The sequence below is a fragment of the Sprattus sprattus genome (genome assembly GCF_963457725.1).
Source record: "Sprattus sprattus genome assembly, chromosome: 13".
NCBI lineage: Eukaryota > Metazoa > Chordata > Actinopteri > Clupeiformes > Clupeidae > Sprattus > Sprattus sprattus.
Genome location: NC_137911.1, coordinates 9,447,507 through 9,465,827, shown reverse-complemented (window position 1 = coordinate 9,465,827; position 18,321 = coordinate 9,447,507). Strand labels below are relative to the sequence as shown.

Genomic DNA, 18,321 nt, shown 5'->3' with positions numbered 1-18,321 from the left:
TAATACAGCAGGAAAAGCCGGGGCTTTCAATCCTGCCCCAGAATGGTCTTGAATTAATTAACTAAACATTGACTTTAGCATGTATTCTTGTATTCTTTCTCATGTAGGCATACATTTATAATTATGAGAACTTAAAGCACATATCATAAACACCTCATACAACTAAAAACCCACCAACTAAACAAGAGCACCGCCCAAAACACCAGAATCAGCTTCAATATCCTTGGCCTCCAATGACGGCAGGCAAAAGGCCTACCATAACAAACTGAGTCTGACATGCAGATTTCTCTGCTTGTAATTCTCACACTGTGCTTTTAGCGGCAAGTTCTGACAGTGCAAGGGAAGCACTTTCTATCTGGCTAATCCGGGGGCGGGGTATTAAGAATTTATCACGGTCTTAAAGTTTAATGCAGCTAATGTAGGTGGCATAGCGCCTGCTACTCACACCTCTGAAGGCCCTTTCACACCCTCATCCTCAGCTCTCCACTTCCTGATTGCATTCGTTACAGTTTTTTCGATAGCTAAGACACATTTTCTGAAACAAGTCATCATTTTCTCAAAACTACCCACACATTGTCAAAACGACACTGATACAGACCTGGAACAACCATCTAACTACTATCTACCATCTTGCTCTCAGATGACACAAATGCAGCAATTTTACAGTAGAAGAAAAATACAGTATAGTATAAATATATGAATGAAACTACCCAGCATCATTCTCAATACTGTAACTACTCTCTGTTGCGCATCAGGATCACAAGATCTTACTCTTCTTTGCACTGATACAGAAAAACAAGTTGTTTGCCTTTGCCAAACACCATGGGAAATATGCCCTCATGTGCATAAACTACACTGAAAACATATCGTGAAATGCATTGAGAAATGGGGAACGTGTGGAAAAAAGATTTGTGAACCTGGGATGGTGACTGAACCAGGAGCAAACCAAAGCAGTCTGTAGTTATTGAACTACAGTAACATTATTCCAAATGATAACATATTGGGAGTGCTCTTATTGCTATGGGTTGAATATCTGCCCTTTGGTACTGTTGAGGATGACCATACTTGACCATTGAAAAGCATTTTCTCGCTCGCAGAAGTAACATCTGCCTACCCCTAGAAGGTGTCTGTCTTTTAGTTCTCACAAAACAAAAACATAATTATTAATAACTGATGTCAACCATTAAAGAACATAAAATGAGAACAATTTCCAAATATAGATCTAGTCCTCAGAACAGGTTGACAGTGCAATACACGTACTGCAGTGACAGCAATGCAAATAAAGAAATTCATAAAATTAAAAATAGATGCAGTTGTGAAATGCTCAAGAAGGCAGCTTTGTTGATGCTGCTCAGGTTTTATGGTTAGGCAGTCATGTTGCTGTGTTTAGAACTTCTGGGATACAGACAACGCCTGTTGTGCTGTGAAATAGTGCCTTTACGGATCCCAGGTGAAACATGCGGCGCCTTGTGCAGCTGCCTCCAGCCAGTTGTGTGTTGTTGTGGTATCCTGCTGTGCAGGATCTAGGGTAGGGCTGTTGCTATATTAGTTAAGTTGCTGATTATGAGTCCTTGCATGTGATAGTGAGAGGACTGGCAGCTGTGGGAAGTCCCCATCCAATAGCACAAGGAATTTAACATATTTTCCTGTATTTAACTAAAATATTAAAATTAGTATAATTAGAAAAGTATAATATAATTAAATTATTCTTGTTCTTGGGCTCATTTCAATTTTAATACTGTACCCAGAACTCAGTTAGGGTGTTAGTGTTACATTACTGAGATGGATTGACAGGACGTTAGTGAGGATGAGAGAGGAGCTAATGTGTTAGTGACAGTTAGGACACACAAAATTGTCTGTTTTAGTAATTCAATTGATCAATTATTTAATTAATACATAACAACAATGAACACACTCTCAACAATTAAAGTAGAACAAATATTCTTTTCTATTTAAGAATGTGTAATTTATAGGGTAAGTGACATTTTTTCTTTGTTCACTTTCCCTGCCTGAGGTCCATCTCATTAAAAACCATTCACCAGGCTTTTGGTGCTGTAAGTTAACCTTGTGCTAGAGAACTACAGAATGGAAAGGCTTTCCAAACAACATTTCCAGGATCTGGTAATTAAGGCACAGAAAGAGAAAAACATGTCACAGCACTCTAAGGCCAATCAATGCCTTCAATTAGGTACAAGGGATGCAATGAAGCCTTTACTGATCCGTATGTTTGTAAAAAATACATTTTTAAAAACAGGACAGGCAACCTTTCAGTTAGGGGCTGTGGCTCTCAATCTCGCTCTGCATGCTTTCTCTCTGTCCTTCTCAATATTTTCCAGCTCTACATACTGACTGAACTCTTGGTTTGTTGAACACATCTGAATTTGAAAATCAATTGTACAAATTAGACTGATTCCAATCAGGTGTGCTTGGAGCAGTAATGAATAGAAGATGGATGGAGCAGGGAGGCTATAGCAGCAGGATTAAGAGCCCCAAGCAAAGCACACAACCAAGGCACTGCAAGTCCTCCTGTATCCCTCACGGCTCTGTCAACACCGAGCAGCATGTTTCAGTACCAGTCGATATCAATAAATGTGCAGTAAGACACTTTAAACGGGCAACCTCTCTGTCTACCTCCTCTTCTCTCTATGTATCATATCATGCTTTGTTGTTGATACAGATGAAGTGGCGATATTACTTGTCATTGTTTTTAGATGCCAAAGGTGACCAGAGTTTCTATCTCAGTTTCTTCCCTTCCCCTAACCCGGGGTCGTGCTCCCAAGGGGGTTACCCCCGCCTCCCCCACCTCTATCCCTTGATAGCCTGTGGCAAGCCGTAGAGTCATGAGATTTATGTTTAGATAATTATCCAGTGCATCCCTTAGGCACAGAGATATATGTGTGAAGTATGACTGATAAACCGTTGATTAACCTGTGTTTGTTCTCCTATATAGTAGGACCTATGCCTGTAAATGCTGAATGGCTGTGACAATATATAGGTCATCATCGCCATAACCTATAATTACAGTGGGGAAAATAAGTATTTGAGTATTTCACAAGTTTGGCCACTTGCAACTAAATGTGTGATCTATAATTGTAATGGTAGGTGTATATTAACAGTGAGAAACAGAATAACAACAAAAAAAATCCAGAAAATGCATTTTATAACATTTATGACTTTATTTGCATTTGATGCAAAAAATGAGTATTTGAACCCCTAGCAAAACTGACTGACAAAAATGACTAAGTACTTGGTGGAATAACCCCACAGACGTCAGACGTTTCTTGTAGATGGTCACCAGGTTTACACACATCTCAGGAGGGATTTTGGTCCACTCCTCTTTGCAGATCCTCTCCAAATGTTTAAGGTTGCGTTTTCAATGGGAGGGAATGAGGGAATGAGGTTCAAGCCCAATATTCCACGTTACATGGCCCCATCCATAGTCCCCTTGATGCGGTGGAGTCGTCCTGTACCCTTGGCAGAGAAACAGCCCCAAAGCATAATGTTTCCACCTCCATGCTTGATGGTGGGTATGATGTACTCTCGGGGTCATATTCAGCATTCCCCCCCCTGTCAAACACGGCAAGTCGAGTTGATGCCAAAGAGCTTGATTTTGGTATCATCTGACCACATTCCGTCTCCCAATCCTCCTTAGAATCATTCAAGTGTGCAATGGCAAACTTCAGATGGCCCTGTACATGCGCTTCCTTGAGCAGGGGGACCTTGCGAGTGCTGCAGTACTTCAAAAAATTACTGTGTGGTGTGTTGCCAATGGTTTTCTTGGTGACTGTGGTCCCAGCTGCCTTGAGATCATTCACAAGCTCCCCCCGTGTAGTTCTGGGGTAATTCTGCACCTTTCGAATGATCACTGATACCGCACGAGGGGATATCTTGCATGGAGCCCCAGACCTAGAGCGATTAACATTTGTTTGGTGTTGCTTCCATTACGAATAATCGCACCAATAGTTGTCTGCTTCTCACCAAGCTGCTTGCCAATGGTTTTGTAGCCCATTCCAGCCTTGTGCAGGTCTACAATCTTATCTCTGACGTCCTTGGACAACTCTTTGGTCTTGCCCATGGTGGTGAGGTTGAAGGTGTGAAGTATGATTCTTTGGACCAGTTTCTTTTATAAACGTCACCAGTTGAGATGAGGTGTACCTTGTTAGAGCTAATGAGGACTAATCTGTGTGCTTCTTGGGCACATAACTGGTCATTGTGAGCCAGAATTCTTGCTGTTTGCTTGGGGGTTCAAATACCTATTTTTTTAGCATCAAATGCAAATAAAGTCATAAATGTTATAAAATGCAGTTTTCTGATTTTTTTTTGTTGATATTCTGTTTCTCACTGTTAAAATACACCTATCAATACAATTCTAGATCACACATTTCTTTGCAAGTGGCCAAACTTGCGAAATCGGTAGGGGTTCAAATACTTATTTTCCCCACTGTATATATGCATAAATAAGGCAATCTAGTTCTGTCCACTGACTTTTTGTCTTTATTTCCCTCCTACTGTAGACTCTTCACTGTGGGACACTGTTGCAGTCTTTCCTCCTGATCCACTTGCAAAAATCCTCTGCTTATTCCTACTAAACTACCATGCCCAATTTCTACACTGCTTTTGATATTATACACATATTGTGTGTAGTGCTATTTTTTCCTTGCCACCTTCACCTTAGTCCTTGTTCTAGGGGGTTTAGGCTCTGTAAAGCACTTTGAGACAAGTTCACTTGTAAACGGCGCTAAATAAAATAAAATTCAATACAATAACAGGGCACCGTGCTAGGATTGTGATGCTAAATGCTAAAGTGCAATGCTAAAGCGTAATGCTAAGTATCGATGCTAAACACTAATGAGCAATGCTGAATGCTAAAGAGCAATGCTAAAGCGCATCGCTAAATGCTAAAAAGGCCGACGCTAGACATTGAATAGCAATGCTTAATTCTTAAAGTGTATAACAATAAAAAACAATATAGAGCGATTGTAAGTCTAAACTCACCGCATATAGGGCCCTCATCCTCCCCCAGAGGGCAGTCTGTATGGAAGTCACACACTCGGCTCTTGTCTATACAGCCCCCAAAGTTACAGTGGAAGGTTGTAGACTCGTCGCAGTCACTGTCCCTGTCCAGGTCATGGTCGTCTGAAATATCACACCACACATACAGATGAGCAAGAGCATACCCTACCTATATTATTTACAAAACTACCTAGTTTGTTTTTGTAACTTTCTGTAGATACTTTGTGAGAGAATCAGAGACACACTCTTCAACTCTTGTGTCTGTCATTCTGAGTGCATACTTTTACACCTACTCACTTCAGTAAATGAAGCATGAAATGCGTTTCATATTTCTACGGTTTTTCTTTTTTTTTTTTTTTTACAGTTCAAACTCACTGGCTTGGAAATATTCTGCAATGAACTGCAATTGTGTTATGTGATTAATTTCACCAAACCCACCTTCACAGCCCACCAGTTCCAAAGAGTCTATGGCCAGCAGGGCCTCTTCATCCTGTGGGCACCCTGAGTAGATCAGAGCCACCTGGAAGGGCTCGTCCACCAGCCCGATCGCAGCCTCCAACTCTTCCCAGTAGGCCCTGGAGAGACAGGGGAAAACATGCTCTGTGTGTGTGCCCTGTGTTTTTTCTTTTTAACATTCATTCGCTCCATAGGACTAAGGGTCTTGCTGCTGTCAAATGAAGTAATTTCTGTCACTTTTCATCACATTACTTCATATGCAGTCAACCGGTTTCTCTAATTAAGATTTCAGCATCAATCAGTAATTACAGCTTACCACTGTTCAAATGCCATTTCCAATACCATACATGGTTAGTTGTGTGCTTGCAGAGAGGTTGTTTTTGATATGCTGGTATTTCAATAGTGAGTTGTTTTCTCAAGGAAATGCCACCTCACATTTCTTTCCTCATTTGATGTCAGGTTGACCTGACAAAGATGTGTTCATTTCCTTTTCAGCTGGCGCACACATATGATCATAATCGTCATCATCTACTCTCTACCCTCTCCTCCCATTTCTGTGAGTTCCTCTGCATAGCTCTGGGTCTTAGATCAATTTCCTGCCATGGATCCCCAAAGCTTAGCATCTGCCTGACAGCAACAGCAAACTCTGCTTCGAGGAGCCTGAAAAACATCTGACTTCAGAAAAAAAAAAATCTGTTAATGCTTCAATTCCCTTATCACTGGTCTGACAAAGAGCTTTGCATAACTCAGCAGCTATTTTCAAGAGATATCAGAAGGGGGACCCCCCCCCCACCACCAACACCACCACCACCACCACCACCCCCCACACACAAACACACTAGAGTGGTTAAATGGTTGGAATATGGAGTCACAAAAAAAGGGATGATATTGATATCCCATTTCTTAAAATACTATATCAGTTGTGTCTATAAACCTATTGGCCTATTTATGGGAGACAAACATTTCTTATGACTAACAACAACAACATTCTTTGTTGATGTAAAGTAGTGGCTCAACTCAGAACAGCCTAATATCTACATATACATCTACATTTTTCAAACTGATTGAACTGTTTGAAATATGCCTGGTGCCTTACAATGAGGTTTGAATTCCAATCATCTTACTTTGCCTTCAAGTGATTCTATGATTTACCGAAAATATTTGGCTGACTTATAGCTTTCTATGCAAACAAAGGACTGTCTACTATTCCCAAGCTTGTGTATGGGGTATATTTAGCCAGTGTAGAAGACCATCACCTTTCCAGGTGATTAAATTATGAAACACACCATACATCCAATCCTGACACCCAGCCTTCCTTTCAGCTGTTCAAAATGCATTAGGCCTATAGTCTGACACGTTTCTGACAAGTATATCAAGACTAAAAGACTTTCGAATCTTGCATTAATATTAAACCATGTCTGAAATGGGACGTGTACAGTTTCATGTTTAGTGTTTTCAGTGTGTCGAAAAGAAGTATAGGTTTCAAAGGGTTGCTGTTTTCATGGCTATAGAAGACACAGCCTGAAGCTCCTGAAAGTGAGCACTGCTGTGTGAGTCGATAACAATGTTGGGGGAGAGAGATAAAATCTAGAAATGCAGACATGATCATATTTGCATGAAAATTCTTCAAGGTGGATTGTTCTTCCAAAAGCTTGTGTGTGCATGTCTATGGAATGGTTCATGACTATTTCATATGTGCACACAAACACAGAGGCCTAGTCTCTATGTGGGATCATTGTGGTTGATACTGTGTTGTGTGTGTTCTTATTAGTATGCTTTAAACCTGTGCCTTAGGTTATTTTACTTGCCTGTGTTAAATGTGTGCCAGTAAGGAGACTTTGTCAAGGCAATGTGTGGCCAAAACAGGAATTTCTATTTCTATTTACTTTTTTAATTTATTTTAATTAAATAATTCAATTCAATAAGTATTCAATCAGTAATCAAGTTAAAATTCTGCTTATTAAATTATTCATTTATAATTCATTATTTAATAATGACTTGTCATTTAGTCTTTCTTTTAGTTAAACTAAAGTAAATCTCTCTCTCTCTCTCTATCCCCCTGCTTTCACTCTCTCTGCATGTATTACATAGTCCTCTCCTGTTATGACCAAAACAATTAAGTTCAACTTAATTTCAAGGGCTGCTTTTGGAAACAAAATGCTTTTATACATCCTAAAATAGCTCTGCCCAGCAGGGAAATCAATATCAAGGCTGTCTCCTTTAACAAAAGGCACGGAGACCCAATCCATCTTTTAAGGAAGAGACTGTTGCCGTGCTGCAGTCCATACCGGTAAGTAAAGGGAATGTGGAAATCAATATTCCCCACGACGTGCCCTGCAGTACGAAAGGTCAATCCACTCCTTCCAATACATCAATTTAATCATCCAACAGTACAGCAAAAATGAGGGGTGTTATTTTGGTTTACATGTAGGAATCTGACCATGACAATGACACTGGCTTTACACCGCAATGTGTCTCTGATGGTTCACTGAGCCTCTTACTAACTGATTTCAAATTACAACTGAGAGCAGTCATTGAAGCAGTAAACCTTACTATGGAATTACCTCATTAACTAACAATCTGTCTGTCTTTATTTGTTTAAAAAGGAATACTTTTGAGTTATATAGCAAACATCTCTGAATCTGACACCTATGAATCTTTAAGAAACCTCTAATAATATCCCATTACTTTTTTCTTTCTTGTGCACAGGAAACACTGGCCATATTAACATGATTTACACTTAACCTACCCGACTGTTTCTTTTAACTGCACTGCTCTGAGTGGGCTGGATTCCTCTCAGTACCCTGGGGCTAGCAGTATGCTTTTTCTCTTTCTCAAGAGCTGAATGAGTGAAAGAAACGTCAATGTTAAATGTTTAAGAAACCCCTATACTGACCTGGTGCCCCCGTGTCCAGTGCCGCTGAGAGCCAGTGATTTTAGGATGGTGTAGGAGTCTGCACGTTTAATTAACACCGACAGGTTGCCACCGGAGGGGGGCGGGTGGAAGCGGGCAAGACGCAGCTGGCACAGCGGGCCACTGCCCATTAACACGGGGCTGGTGGTACGGAACTCACAGCTCCCAGAAGTAGCTGCTGTCGAGCTGGACGCCAAAACCAGGAAGTGACCTGCAGGGCAATGAAAACTTTACCATGACGAAGCAAGAAAAATCAGTACCCAATGCACTGCAAGCGAATTCTAAAACATCCTTTCAAAAAAATGATTTCCAATTCCTTTGAACACATCAGTATTTCTGTGCCTGATAACAAATGTGCATTACAAATGTCCTCTCCTTTTTAAATAATGCTTATGTTTTAGCCATGAGGTAGGAGACCAGATCACTGACTTACATTCTAAATTTAATTTATACTTATTTTTCCAGATCTCACCAAATACTCAACTGTAGTTTTGATGGCTTAGTTTATCTGTTCTATAGTTTTCAGGTTATCACTCATACATATATACTCTACGTTTATCATCACCAATGCAGGCTGCTAAGTTAAGGGAAAATGTAGGGCTTTGTTTCCGAATGATGTCCTCCCATAACGCCGCTAGGTGCTTCTTTAAACAAATCTGACTTTGAAAGACCTTGGTGGTCGCATGGTTCGAAGACTACGCTGTATGTCTGGGGAGTAACATTGGGGCACCAACTGAGCTATCTCACTTCTATCTATCACATGCTAGGATTATGACATGATCAGCAAATCTGTAAATTATTTAGACCTGCTATTCAACGGGCCACAACATTTGATGCAGCTGTTTGAGGGACTTCCCTAATCCATATCAGTTTGATAGAGGAATTTTCCCTATTAGACGGGTACAACATACTTAATCTTTATCTGTGCATAATTCGTCACAAAATTGAATGAGAAACTCAGGGCTTTTAAAGGAAACTTTGAGCAGATTAAGTTAAAAATGCAGGCTGAGTTCAATAGTATTTCCCTCAAATGCTCAAACAAGAACTTGGCAAACACAGGATACCAACCGCCATAACAACTCACTGATGGTGGGTGGCACATGCCATTTATGAGTTAGTCTTACCATCAGCAGCCCCGACGGAGTGATCTGTGACGGGCTGTAAACCGCGCCGCCCCAGACGACGTTGCTGAGGCGATGTGACACGCCAGTCACTGCCACTGCTGTGATTGGACAAGGACCAGGAGCAAGGCGACTCAAAATCACAGTACGTGTCTGCAGGGAACAGTAGACAATAAGGGCAGTAAGAAAATGGTGATTATGAGTGTGTGTATGTGTGTGTTTATGCACATGGTTAGGAAGATTACTGTTGAAATTCAATTCAGATTAATTCAATTCAATTCAATTCAATTACATTACATTACATTTTATTTATATAGCGCCATAACAATTCAATTGTCTCAAGGCGCTTTACATAGCCCAGAGCCTGAACTCCCTTAGTGCAAGCACAATGGCAACAGGGGCAAGAAAAAACTCCCTGTTAGTCAGGAAGGAACCTTAGGCAGAACCACAGTACATAAGGGGGGACCCATCTGCTTGAGGTCGGCCAGGTGGAGATAGGAAGGGGGGATGGGGGAGGGTTTTGTGGCAGAAGGGGAAGGGAAACAACAGGTGTTGTACACAGCCTGCATTTGGTAGATGTTCAAAATATATCTACATAATGTAGATTACTAGTTACCCTGTTAAAAAAAGTAATGAAGTTAAAAAAAAGTAATGAAGTTAAAAAAAAAAGTATTGTACCTATTTTAATTAATTCAAAAGTGATGTAACTATTACATTTGATTACACTTTAATTACTTTTTTGTTTGGCAGGCGAGAGGCGGTGCAAGAGAAACAACAAGAATCAACCAAAAATTACAATCAAAATTGGAGCGCCAAATGAATGGAGCCTGTCTAAATGGAAAAATATCCAAAGTAACAGAATAAATGTTATATTTTACATTAAATTATTAAATTAAAGCTTTTTACTGAAAATAATATATTCAGACATAAGCCCTTTGTAATCACCAACATTTTGATAAGGAACTGTACTTGAATAAAATATTTTTTTCTCAGTAATTCTTACTAATTAGAATTACATTTATTTGGTTATTTGTTTATGTGACCCTATTACATGGAATTAGTAACTCCCCAACCCTGTGTATACATGTGAGTTAGGGATTTACTAGGGAGGTTGTGTGTGAGTGTGTGTGTGTGTATAAATGTGTTTTTCAATGTATGGGTATCCCTGTGTGCTGTGTGTGTGTGTATGTGGGTGTGTGTGTGTGTGTGTGTGTGTGTGTGTGTGTGTGTGTTTGTGTGTGTGTGTGTGTGTGTGTGTGTGTGTGTGTGTGTGTGTGTTTGTGTGTGTGTGTGTGTGTGTGTGTGTGTGTGTGTTTGTGTGTGTGTTTGTGTGTGTGTGTGTGTGTGTGTGTGTGTGTGTGTGTGTGTGTGTGTGTGTGTGTGTGAGAGAGAGAGAGAGAGAGAGAGAGAGACATCTATAGAAAAGAGACCATGAATATCTGAATAAGAAAGAGCTCTACAAAAGGATAACTGTGTTTGTGTGTGTGCCATGTGTCTGCGTGTGTACGAGAAACCAAGAGAGAGAGGTTGAAGGCAAAAGAGTATAAATAGGGTGTGCAGTGGTGAACCCACAGCTTTTACACAAATATTTCCCCTTGGCCTGAGACAAGCGAACACTGCACCCACCCTCCAAAACACGGCACACACACCACCACATCCAGTAACCCTGACTGACACGACCGGATACACAGCACCTCAAGGTACTGCACCCATATGACATCAGTGTTTCCCCTAGGTTTGCAGCTTAGGGGGGGGGGGGGGGGGTCGGCGGCAGGGGGTCGGCGCGCCGCGGCGCGATGCGCCCCGGCCGCGGACACGGACACAAACACTTAAATGAATTATGATGTTCATGTGTTTCTTTTAATGACAGCAGTCAATATAACATCTTACAGTAACAGTATGCAACAATTATACTTCAGGATTAGGGGTTAGGATAAGCAGTTTTACTTTAAAAATAAGTATAATTTTACATGTTTTATGGTAAAGGTAACCTTACATGACTTATTTTGTGATCTGGCGCTATATTTATTAAAAAAAAAAAAAAAAAAAAAAATTTTTTTTTTTTTTACTTGAGCTTCCAGGGGTGGCGGGCGGGGCCGTTGGGGTGGCGGGCCGCCACCCTAATATCATTGTAGGGGAAACACTGGACATAGCACACTCAGAATCCTACATATGCTGATCCACAGCACAGGCCAAAGTCAACCAGAATGGCACTGGTGTGTTCTTAAAGACTATCTATTAAATCACTGAGCGATCTCATGCCAACCTCGTACATCTTTGGGGAGCAGCAGATGGCAGGAGAAAGAGAAGCAGTCAGTGATTGACATGAGAGAGATTTGAGAAATCCACTAATGGCGAAAGGATCCGACCGTACGTGAATGTCAGAGCAATTACCATTTAAATGTATACAAGTTGACTCCAAGGGCAAGGATATGTTAGTGGGGTGGGGAAATGGTGGATTGGGGGGAATGGTGTGTGTGGGGGGGGGGGGGGGATGGTGGGGGGAGCAGAAGATTTCTGGGATATCTTTTCACATACAGCCAAGGCCTTTCATCACGCAGCTGTTTCAGAATGCTAATGAGGAAAAAGAGATTTTTTGAGCCCCCACTAATGACTACATGTGCGCTGGAATCAGTTTGTTGACCCACTATTATTGCATACAACAATATCCAGGTTAAATGCTCTCCCCCTCTCTCTCTTTCTCTCTCTCTCCCAGAACACCAGCCGTGCAATTCAAATACACTGAAACTGAAGGAAAGGCAAACACTAATCTCAGAGAGGGCCCCTGTTCCTCAACACAGGAACTGTGGTGCCTTAATGAACCCTCTTATATCATTCCGTTTCAGGAGCTCCATGGAAGAGGTGTTTATGGGTTCAAAGCTTGGATACCACACCATCATTTTGTTGAACCATGGCAAGTCGACAGGTAAACATCATTTGGAGTGATTTTTTATAAGGGGTGTGATATGTTGCAAGAAACAGATTGATGATGGGGGAAAGCCTATGGAACAGTTGGGATGTTAAAACCTCCATTAAAACCCTATAAAAGGGAGCTAGCCCTTGCATGCCTCCACTTTAAGGTCCAGAAAAAGTTCAAAACGAGCACAGTGACATCACTGTGACCTCCACACCACCCATGCCTCATGAAAAACAAACACCCTCAAATAGTTATCGTTTTGTGTAAATCAAAACTGCTGAAGTCATTTGAGCAGACTCTAAAAAATGATCAAAGAGGGGGAAATGTGTTAGTGTGGATGCAGCGGGGCCAGTAATTGGCGTCAGGAATTCCAACAGTCATAGCTGAAGGAGGCGTGCTGTTCCTGGAGTCACAAGAGGTTACTCTGCAAGTTGCGGGACCAGACCAGATCTGGCTTAGAACCAGCACACGTGTGCCAAACCTGGCCAAACTCTCGTTTCAGAGGCAGACTGCTATGTGGGTATTGATTTGGGCAGACCACTAAAAGCAAAGCCACAGGAACCATTTGGAACGCAGTGGAAATCTCCAAAAGGGAGGTTGTTTGAATGACAAACTCTTTAAATTAAGGGCAATAAATAAACGGCGGCAGTTTGCAGACGTTGTTGTGACAGCAGACATCAATCAGTCTAGTGAAGAATTGCTAGCGCACAGCTGTCAAAAGTATTTGTTTGTTTAAAAAATGTTATTTGCAGCGCATAAGATATATGGGGCCCAAATAATAATATATTTTTTAAAAAACAGTCCTGTGGAATCCTTAAAGCCTGCTGTGCTTACAAAATACAAAATTACAGACAACATTACTTACTGAAATGGTCCTTTATGCCTTCTCATTTCGGGTGGGCGAAATATGTGTGGGATTTTGTAAATATTCCTTTTTATTAAATTAAAATGACCATCATCTACTCTATGCCATGAATGTGCCAGACGAATCTCGTTGGGTGTGTCGTTCTTACAGAACAACCATTTTTCAAGATCCATGACTTTTTAATCTAGAGCTGACAAGGATTAGCCCATCCAAACATCCTGTTATTTCTTCTGAACTATCTCTGGCATAAAGGATCTGGTCAACATTTAGATACAAAGGGAGTAGCGGGTGCCTTACGTTCACTATCTTCATGGGAGCCGAACAGGTGGGGAAACATGTCTGCAGGAGTGTTCTCATCTGGCGTCTGATCCAACAGTGTGTGACTGGCACAGGAAACTAAAAGGTAAAGAAAGGGAGAGAAAGAGAGAACGAGAACGAGAGCGAGAAAGAGAGCGACATTAGTGTAGTCAACATTAAGTTAACAATGAAATTATTGTCAAGGTCTTGACAGTTGTTAGGTATTTTCAAAATCTGCGTGCTGGTTTAAGAGAGGAGTCACCGGACAAAGCTTTTTTGTAGCAAGATTAGTTTACTTGGTAAATGATGACACAATACAGCCGTCAATGCAGTGCAGTCAAGAATGTTACATCAGCACTACACTAACGGCTGGAGAACCCGGATTCTGATTAGATACAGACAATGTTCAAACATTTAAAGCCCCAGCCCAGTGATATCACTCTAGGCCCACAAGCCACCCCCCATGATCATGCGATGGTCTCATATCGTCTACACTCAAAGAAATAAGTTGTTCAAATTACTTAACATTGTTATGTCAATATTTTCCACCTAACTGAGTTTTGTTCAAACTAATGTAATACTATAATTACAGAGGAAATAATTAACTTATGTGAAACCAACAAGACTGTATTAAGTAATTTCAATATTATTTGGTCAAGTTAGCCATAATTGATCAGGCAGTGTTCATCTGACTAAACAGACCTTCATTAGACTGACCTAACTCACTTATGTTATTCTAACTCAACTGGATTTACTAGCACCAATTGAACAGGTCCTTGTTATTCCAATTTAACTGACTTGAATAAGCAGTACCTAAATGGGTTTCATTGTTATAAAGCCTTGTTATGTCAACAAACAAGGCCGCACACGTGCATATATTAGGTGGCCACTAGTGATGCGCGGGTCGACCCGTGGATATCCAGTGTTCTGCCTGGTTATTAGACGTTATTAGTTATTAGACATTCCTTCATATCTATGATGAATGATGAAAATCATTGTAAGAAATACTGAGAAACACAGGGTACTACCTAATGCGGATGCAACACACCACAAGGGTGATCTCACTTAAACACATCGGGTAAACACATGAGAGTTAGGCTACATGCGGGAATCGAACCCGTGACCTTCTTGCTGTGAGGCGGCAGTGCAAGGTCCTGAGCTAGCTCACATGTGCTCATGTATGCTCGATTTTTATTTATTTTAAGTTAGACTTACTAAAGTGGACTAGATTTTATAGGTGATCGTGCCATTCACTCAACAGTGTTATGTTGAATAAACTTAGCTGGCTTCTTTTGCGTTAACAAATTTTAATTTTAAGTTAGACTTACTAAAGTGGACTAGATTTAGAGGAGATTGTGCATTTAAAGTAAGACTTAAGTTAGACTTACTAAAGTGGGCTGGATTTGAGGTGATTGTTCATTTTAAGTAAGACTAACTAAAGTGGACTACATTTTAGAGGTATTTGTGCCATTCACTCAACAGTGTTATGTTGAATTAATTAAGCTGGCTTCTTTTGCTTTAACAAGTTTTCATTTTAAGTTAGACTTACTAAAGTGGACTTCATTTTAAAACCAAACACAGACATGTTTATTAAATTGAATATAAGTAAATTTATTTGATTCATCAACTCACAGAGTTCACTTTTTTGAGTGTCGTCCCCTCTGTACATAGTAGAAACACAAGATGTTTTGGTACTTCTCCTTATTAGTACTTCTGTATTTTTAACTGCAGGTCTGCACATTGAAATGTCAAGTGTTTCTTCCTGTCTGTCTTCGGATGCCACCCATTCTTACACTGACATTCAGAGTTATGGCCTGCTGTATTCTTGGTCTTTACATTTTTCCCATGTGAACCTCACTCGCCATTTTTCTCATGCTATATCGATACATTTTGATTTAATCTTACACACTGTACATAGTGTACAAGATGGTGTGAGGGTACAGCAGTGTTGTATTACTGCTCTGTCTGTCAAAACAGATTGCAGGTTCAGGTGAAGAGATTGTGTGTGGTGAATTAGACAGCAGATCAGTAATTAGACATTAATAAATCATCTGTTACAGTGGCACAGTGGTAAAAGGCTTGCCCATCACTGTGGGTTGCCACAGTTCCATGCCACCGGCTTGAGTAGGCACTGCAAAGAGCATAATTAGTGGTTCTTGCGGGTGAGAGGCCAGATGGGGGTTCATGTTCTGCTACTTTGGTCTGAGTGCAAGAACAAGCGGAGGAGACGAATACTAGGTACTGAGTGTGCTCCCAAATACGGTGCAGCTACCAGTCAATATGCCACTGTTTGATGAGAACTAGCATCAGGCTAGGCATGTGTGTGAGAGAGAGAGGAGAGGAGCTTTGCGTGTGAACTGAAAAGCCAAAACAATCAGTGAAAGTCACTTTAGCCCATAACCTGGTAAGGTTGATGGCTGACAGAACATTGAATACTAAATCCCTTAAGTATCTTGATAGAGAGATTTCCAGATACTGTCAGATAGTGTTGTGTTGAATATCTCCTAATAAGGAGGAGTTTTCTATCAGTTTTCTATCAGTAAAATATGATCTTCACAAAGATAGTACTGATAAAGTAAACTAGTATATTTAAAAAATGTATCATTTAAATGTGTAAAATATCTTTATTTTCTACATATGTTATGTGCACGGTTTATTCCGTTCATTCGTTACCAAAATGTAGGTCAAAAGTTACATAATAAAAAAAGTACTAATACACATTTTGTAGCTAGAAGGGTGTTCTAAAATATTATTATAACATCTAAGGAGCAAGTAACTAAGCAAGCAACTGTTCGAGGCTGGCAAAACACACCAGAATTTCATTAGGCAGTGGAAGTAATCCAAACTGAGCACCATGTAATTCATGACACATCACCAGGCTTTCCATTGTTGGTTGGCTTATTTACACCCCTGGCTAGTAATCCACTGCCTTGGATCCACAGACTGGACCGCAGAGCCAGACCCGAGGATGTCTAGTGCATTGTTTTCAGTGGATCAAAACGGCACCAACCAAAATCACCTCAGGCTGTTTCAGACAACAACATAAAAGTGGCTTGTGACGGGAACTTCAGCCGAAGTTGACGCAGTACAATAAATATTCATGTACGGCATGTGTTTGCAGACACCACACTATCACGGGCAGACAGGTAAATCAGATAACACACCATAACACCCTCACAGCAGGATCAAGATTTAAGATAAAATAAACATGTTTTATAAACGTTTGCCTAAATGAGGCTGATGGCGGTCATTAATGGAATTGTACTTGGTGGTGTCCAAACAGACAGCACTCAGCCCTTCTCCCAGCAGTGGGACATTAGGGTGTGATGTTTACAGTATGATTCCATGACATAAATGATGAGTTGGCTCTGAGTGAGAGATTCAGCCCTGGCCCTGTCGGAGCACGGAGAAGTACAAGCTCCCTATCCTCTGCGTATAGGTGAAACCCGCAAAAACCTCAAAGTGGATCGGAGCTCTTTCCAAAACTTTTCAAAATGCCACTATGACTCATTCAGCCTTGATGAGTCACAGAAATAGGCACGCATCTCTCACTCTCTCTCTGGATGGTAAATCTACGCAATAACAAATCTCAAATGTATTTTTCTGTGTGAAAAAAAAAAATAATTATTGCTTGACTTTTTATTTTTATTACATCCCTGTAATCACACAGAAAAGCAAAGCACAGAGTAGTCTATCATTATTTGAACTGAAAAAAAAATGTTTACTGTGTGCATATCTCAAGTCCAGGGTCAGAAAGTTCTAGAAGAGGGTGACAGCCTCACAAACAGCTCGTAATCTCCGGCTTGACTGGACTCCTAATGAGCATGCATGCCGCAGCCCCATATCAGTCCCGCTGGTGATCAAACGACCCCAACCCCCCGGCACTAAGCCCCCCTCTCTCTTTCGCTCCAGGCAAGAAAAAGGCCCTGAGCTGTTTTTTCTTTCTTTTCATTTTTAGATGAAACATCAAACCCTGTCTTTTTGTATTGAAAGACTGAGAAAAACTCCCCCCTCCCTCTTCTCTTCTCTCTCACCCACAGCAACCTCTGTAAAACTATCGGTGCATTTCAATAACGTCAGCTGCACCTAATTAACAGCTAAAAAAAAACTCATACCGCGCATTGTCAACACTCATGACTATAGCTGGGTTTCCACCTCATTCACATACTGTCTGTGCACATTTCCATCTACGATGTAATGCGAATTTAAAATGAACACCTTCCTCATCCAGGGAGGAGTTGTGAACTGCTGTGGGTTCAAAATTTGAGGTTGTCAGGGCAACCTTAATGGAAACACATAATAAGATTTCAACAAATATGTTTTGATGCGAATAAACCCGTTTCCATCAAACTTATTCGCATTACACCCTCTGAATCGGGAGTTAATCCACCACCCTCTGGCAAATACATTTTCTTATTCGACTTGGACTCTTTTGAGTGTTCAAAATTTTCATTAAAAAGTTGGTGGGAAACCCAGCTCATGATTAATGACTGAGAGGAAGTGTAAATTTGGAAACGTTTGTAAACTGCTCACTAAACGAACAATCCACGAGCAGCATTTTCAGGTGTAATTTTCAGTGGCCTTTAATCCAATTACTAACACAACACATAAAGCAAGTTGGTTTCCAAAAGGTGTTGTAAAGAGCTTATGGCAGATGAGTGAAAACACAATCGAGCATTAGACAGTTACGAATCTCTGAGTGCCAGAGATGAGCCACAGTTGTGTGAGGACGAAAATA

The 18,321-nt window shown here is 40.7% G+C and overlaps 1 protein-coding gene across 1 annotated transcript in view; it reads right to left on the bottom strand.

The window, feature by feature from the left end:
- Window positions 1-18,321, bottom strand: part of ltk (leukocyte receptor tyrosine kinase) — a 304,552-nt gene that overhangs the window by 268,072 nt on the left and 18,159 nt on the right. Inside the window, exons 2-6 of the mRNA XM_080850161.1 lie at window positions 13,584-13,682; window positions 9,508-9,657; window positions 8,366-8,594; window positions 5,452-5,588; window positions 4,996-5,136 (exon numbers count right to left, since the gene is read on the bottom strand). Coding sequence (XP_080706287.1) covers window positions 4,996-5,136; window positions 5,452-5,588; window positions 8,366-8,594; window positions 9,508-9,657; window positions 13,584-13,682 — 756 coding nt within the window. The remainder of the gene's footprint in view (window positions 1-4,995; window positions 5,137-5,451; window positions 5,589-8,365; window positions 8,595-9,507; window positions 9,658-13,583; window positions 13,683-18,321) is intronic.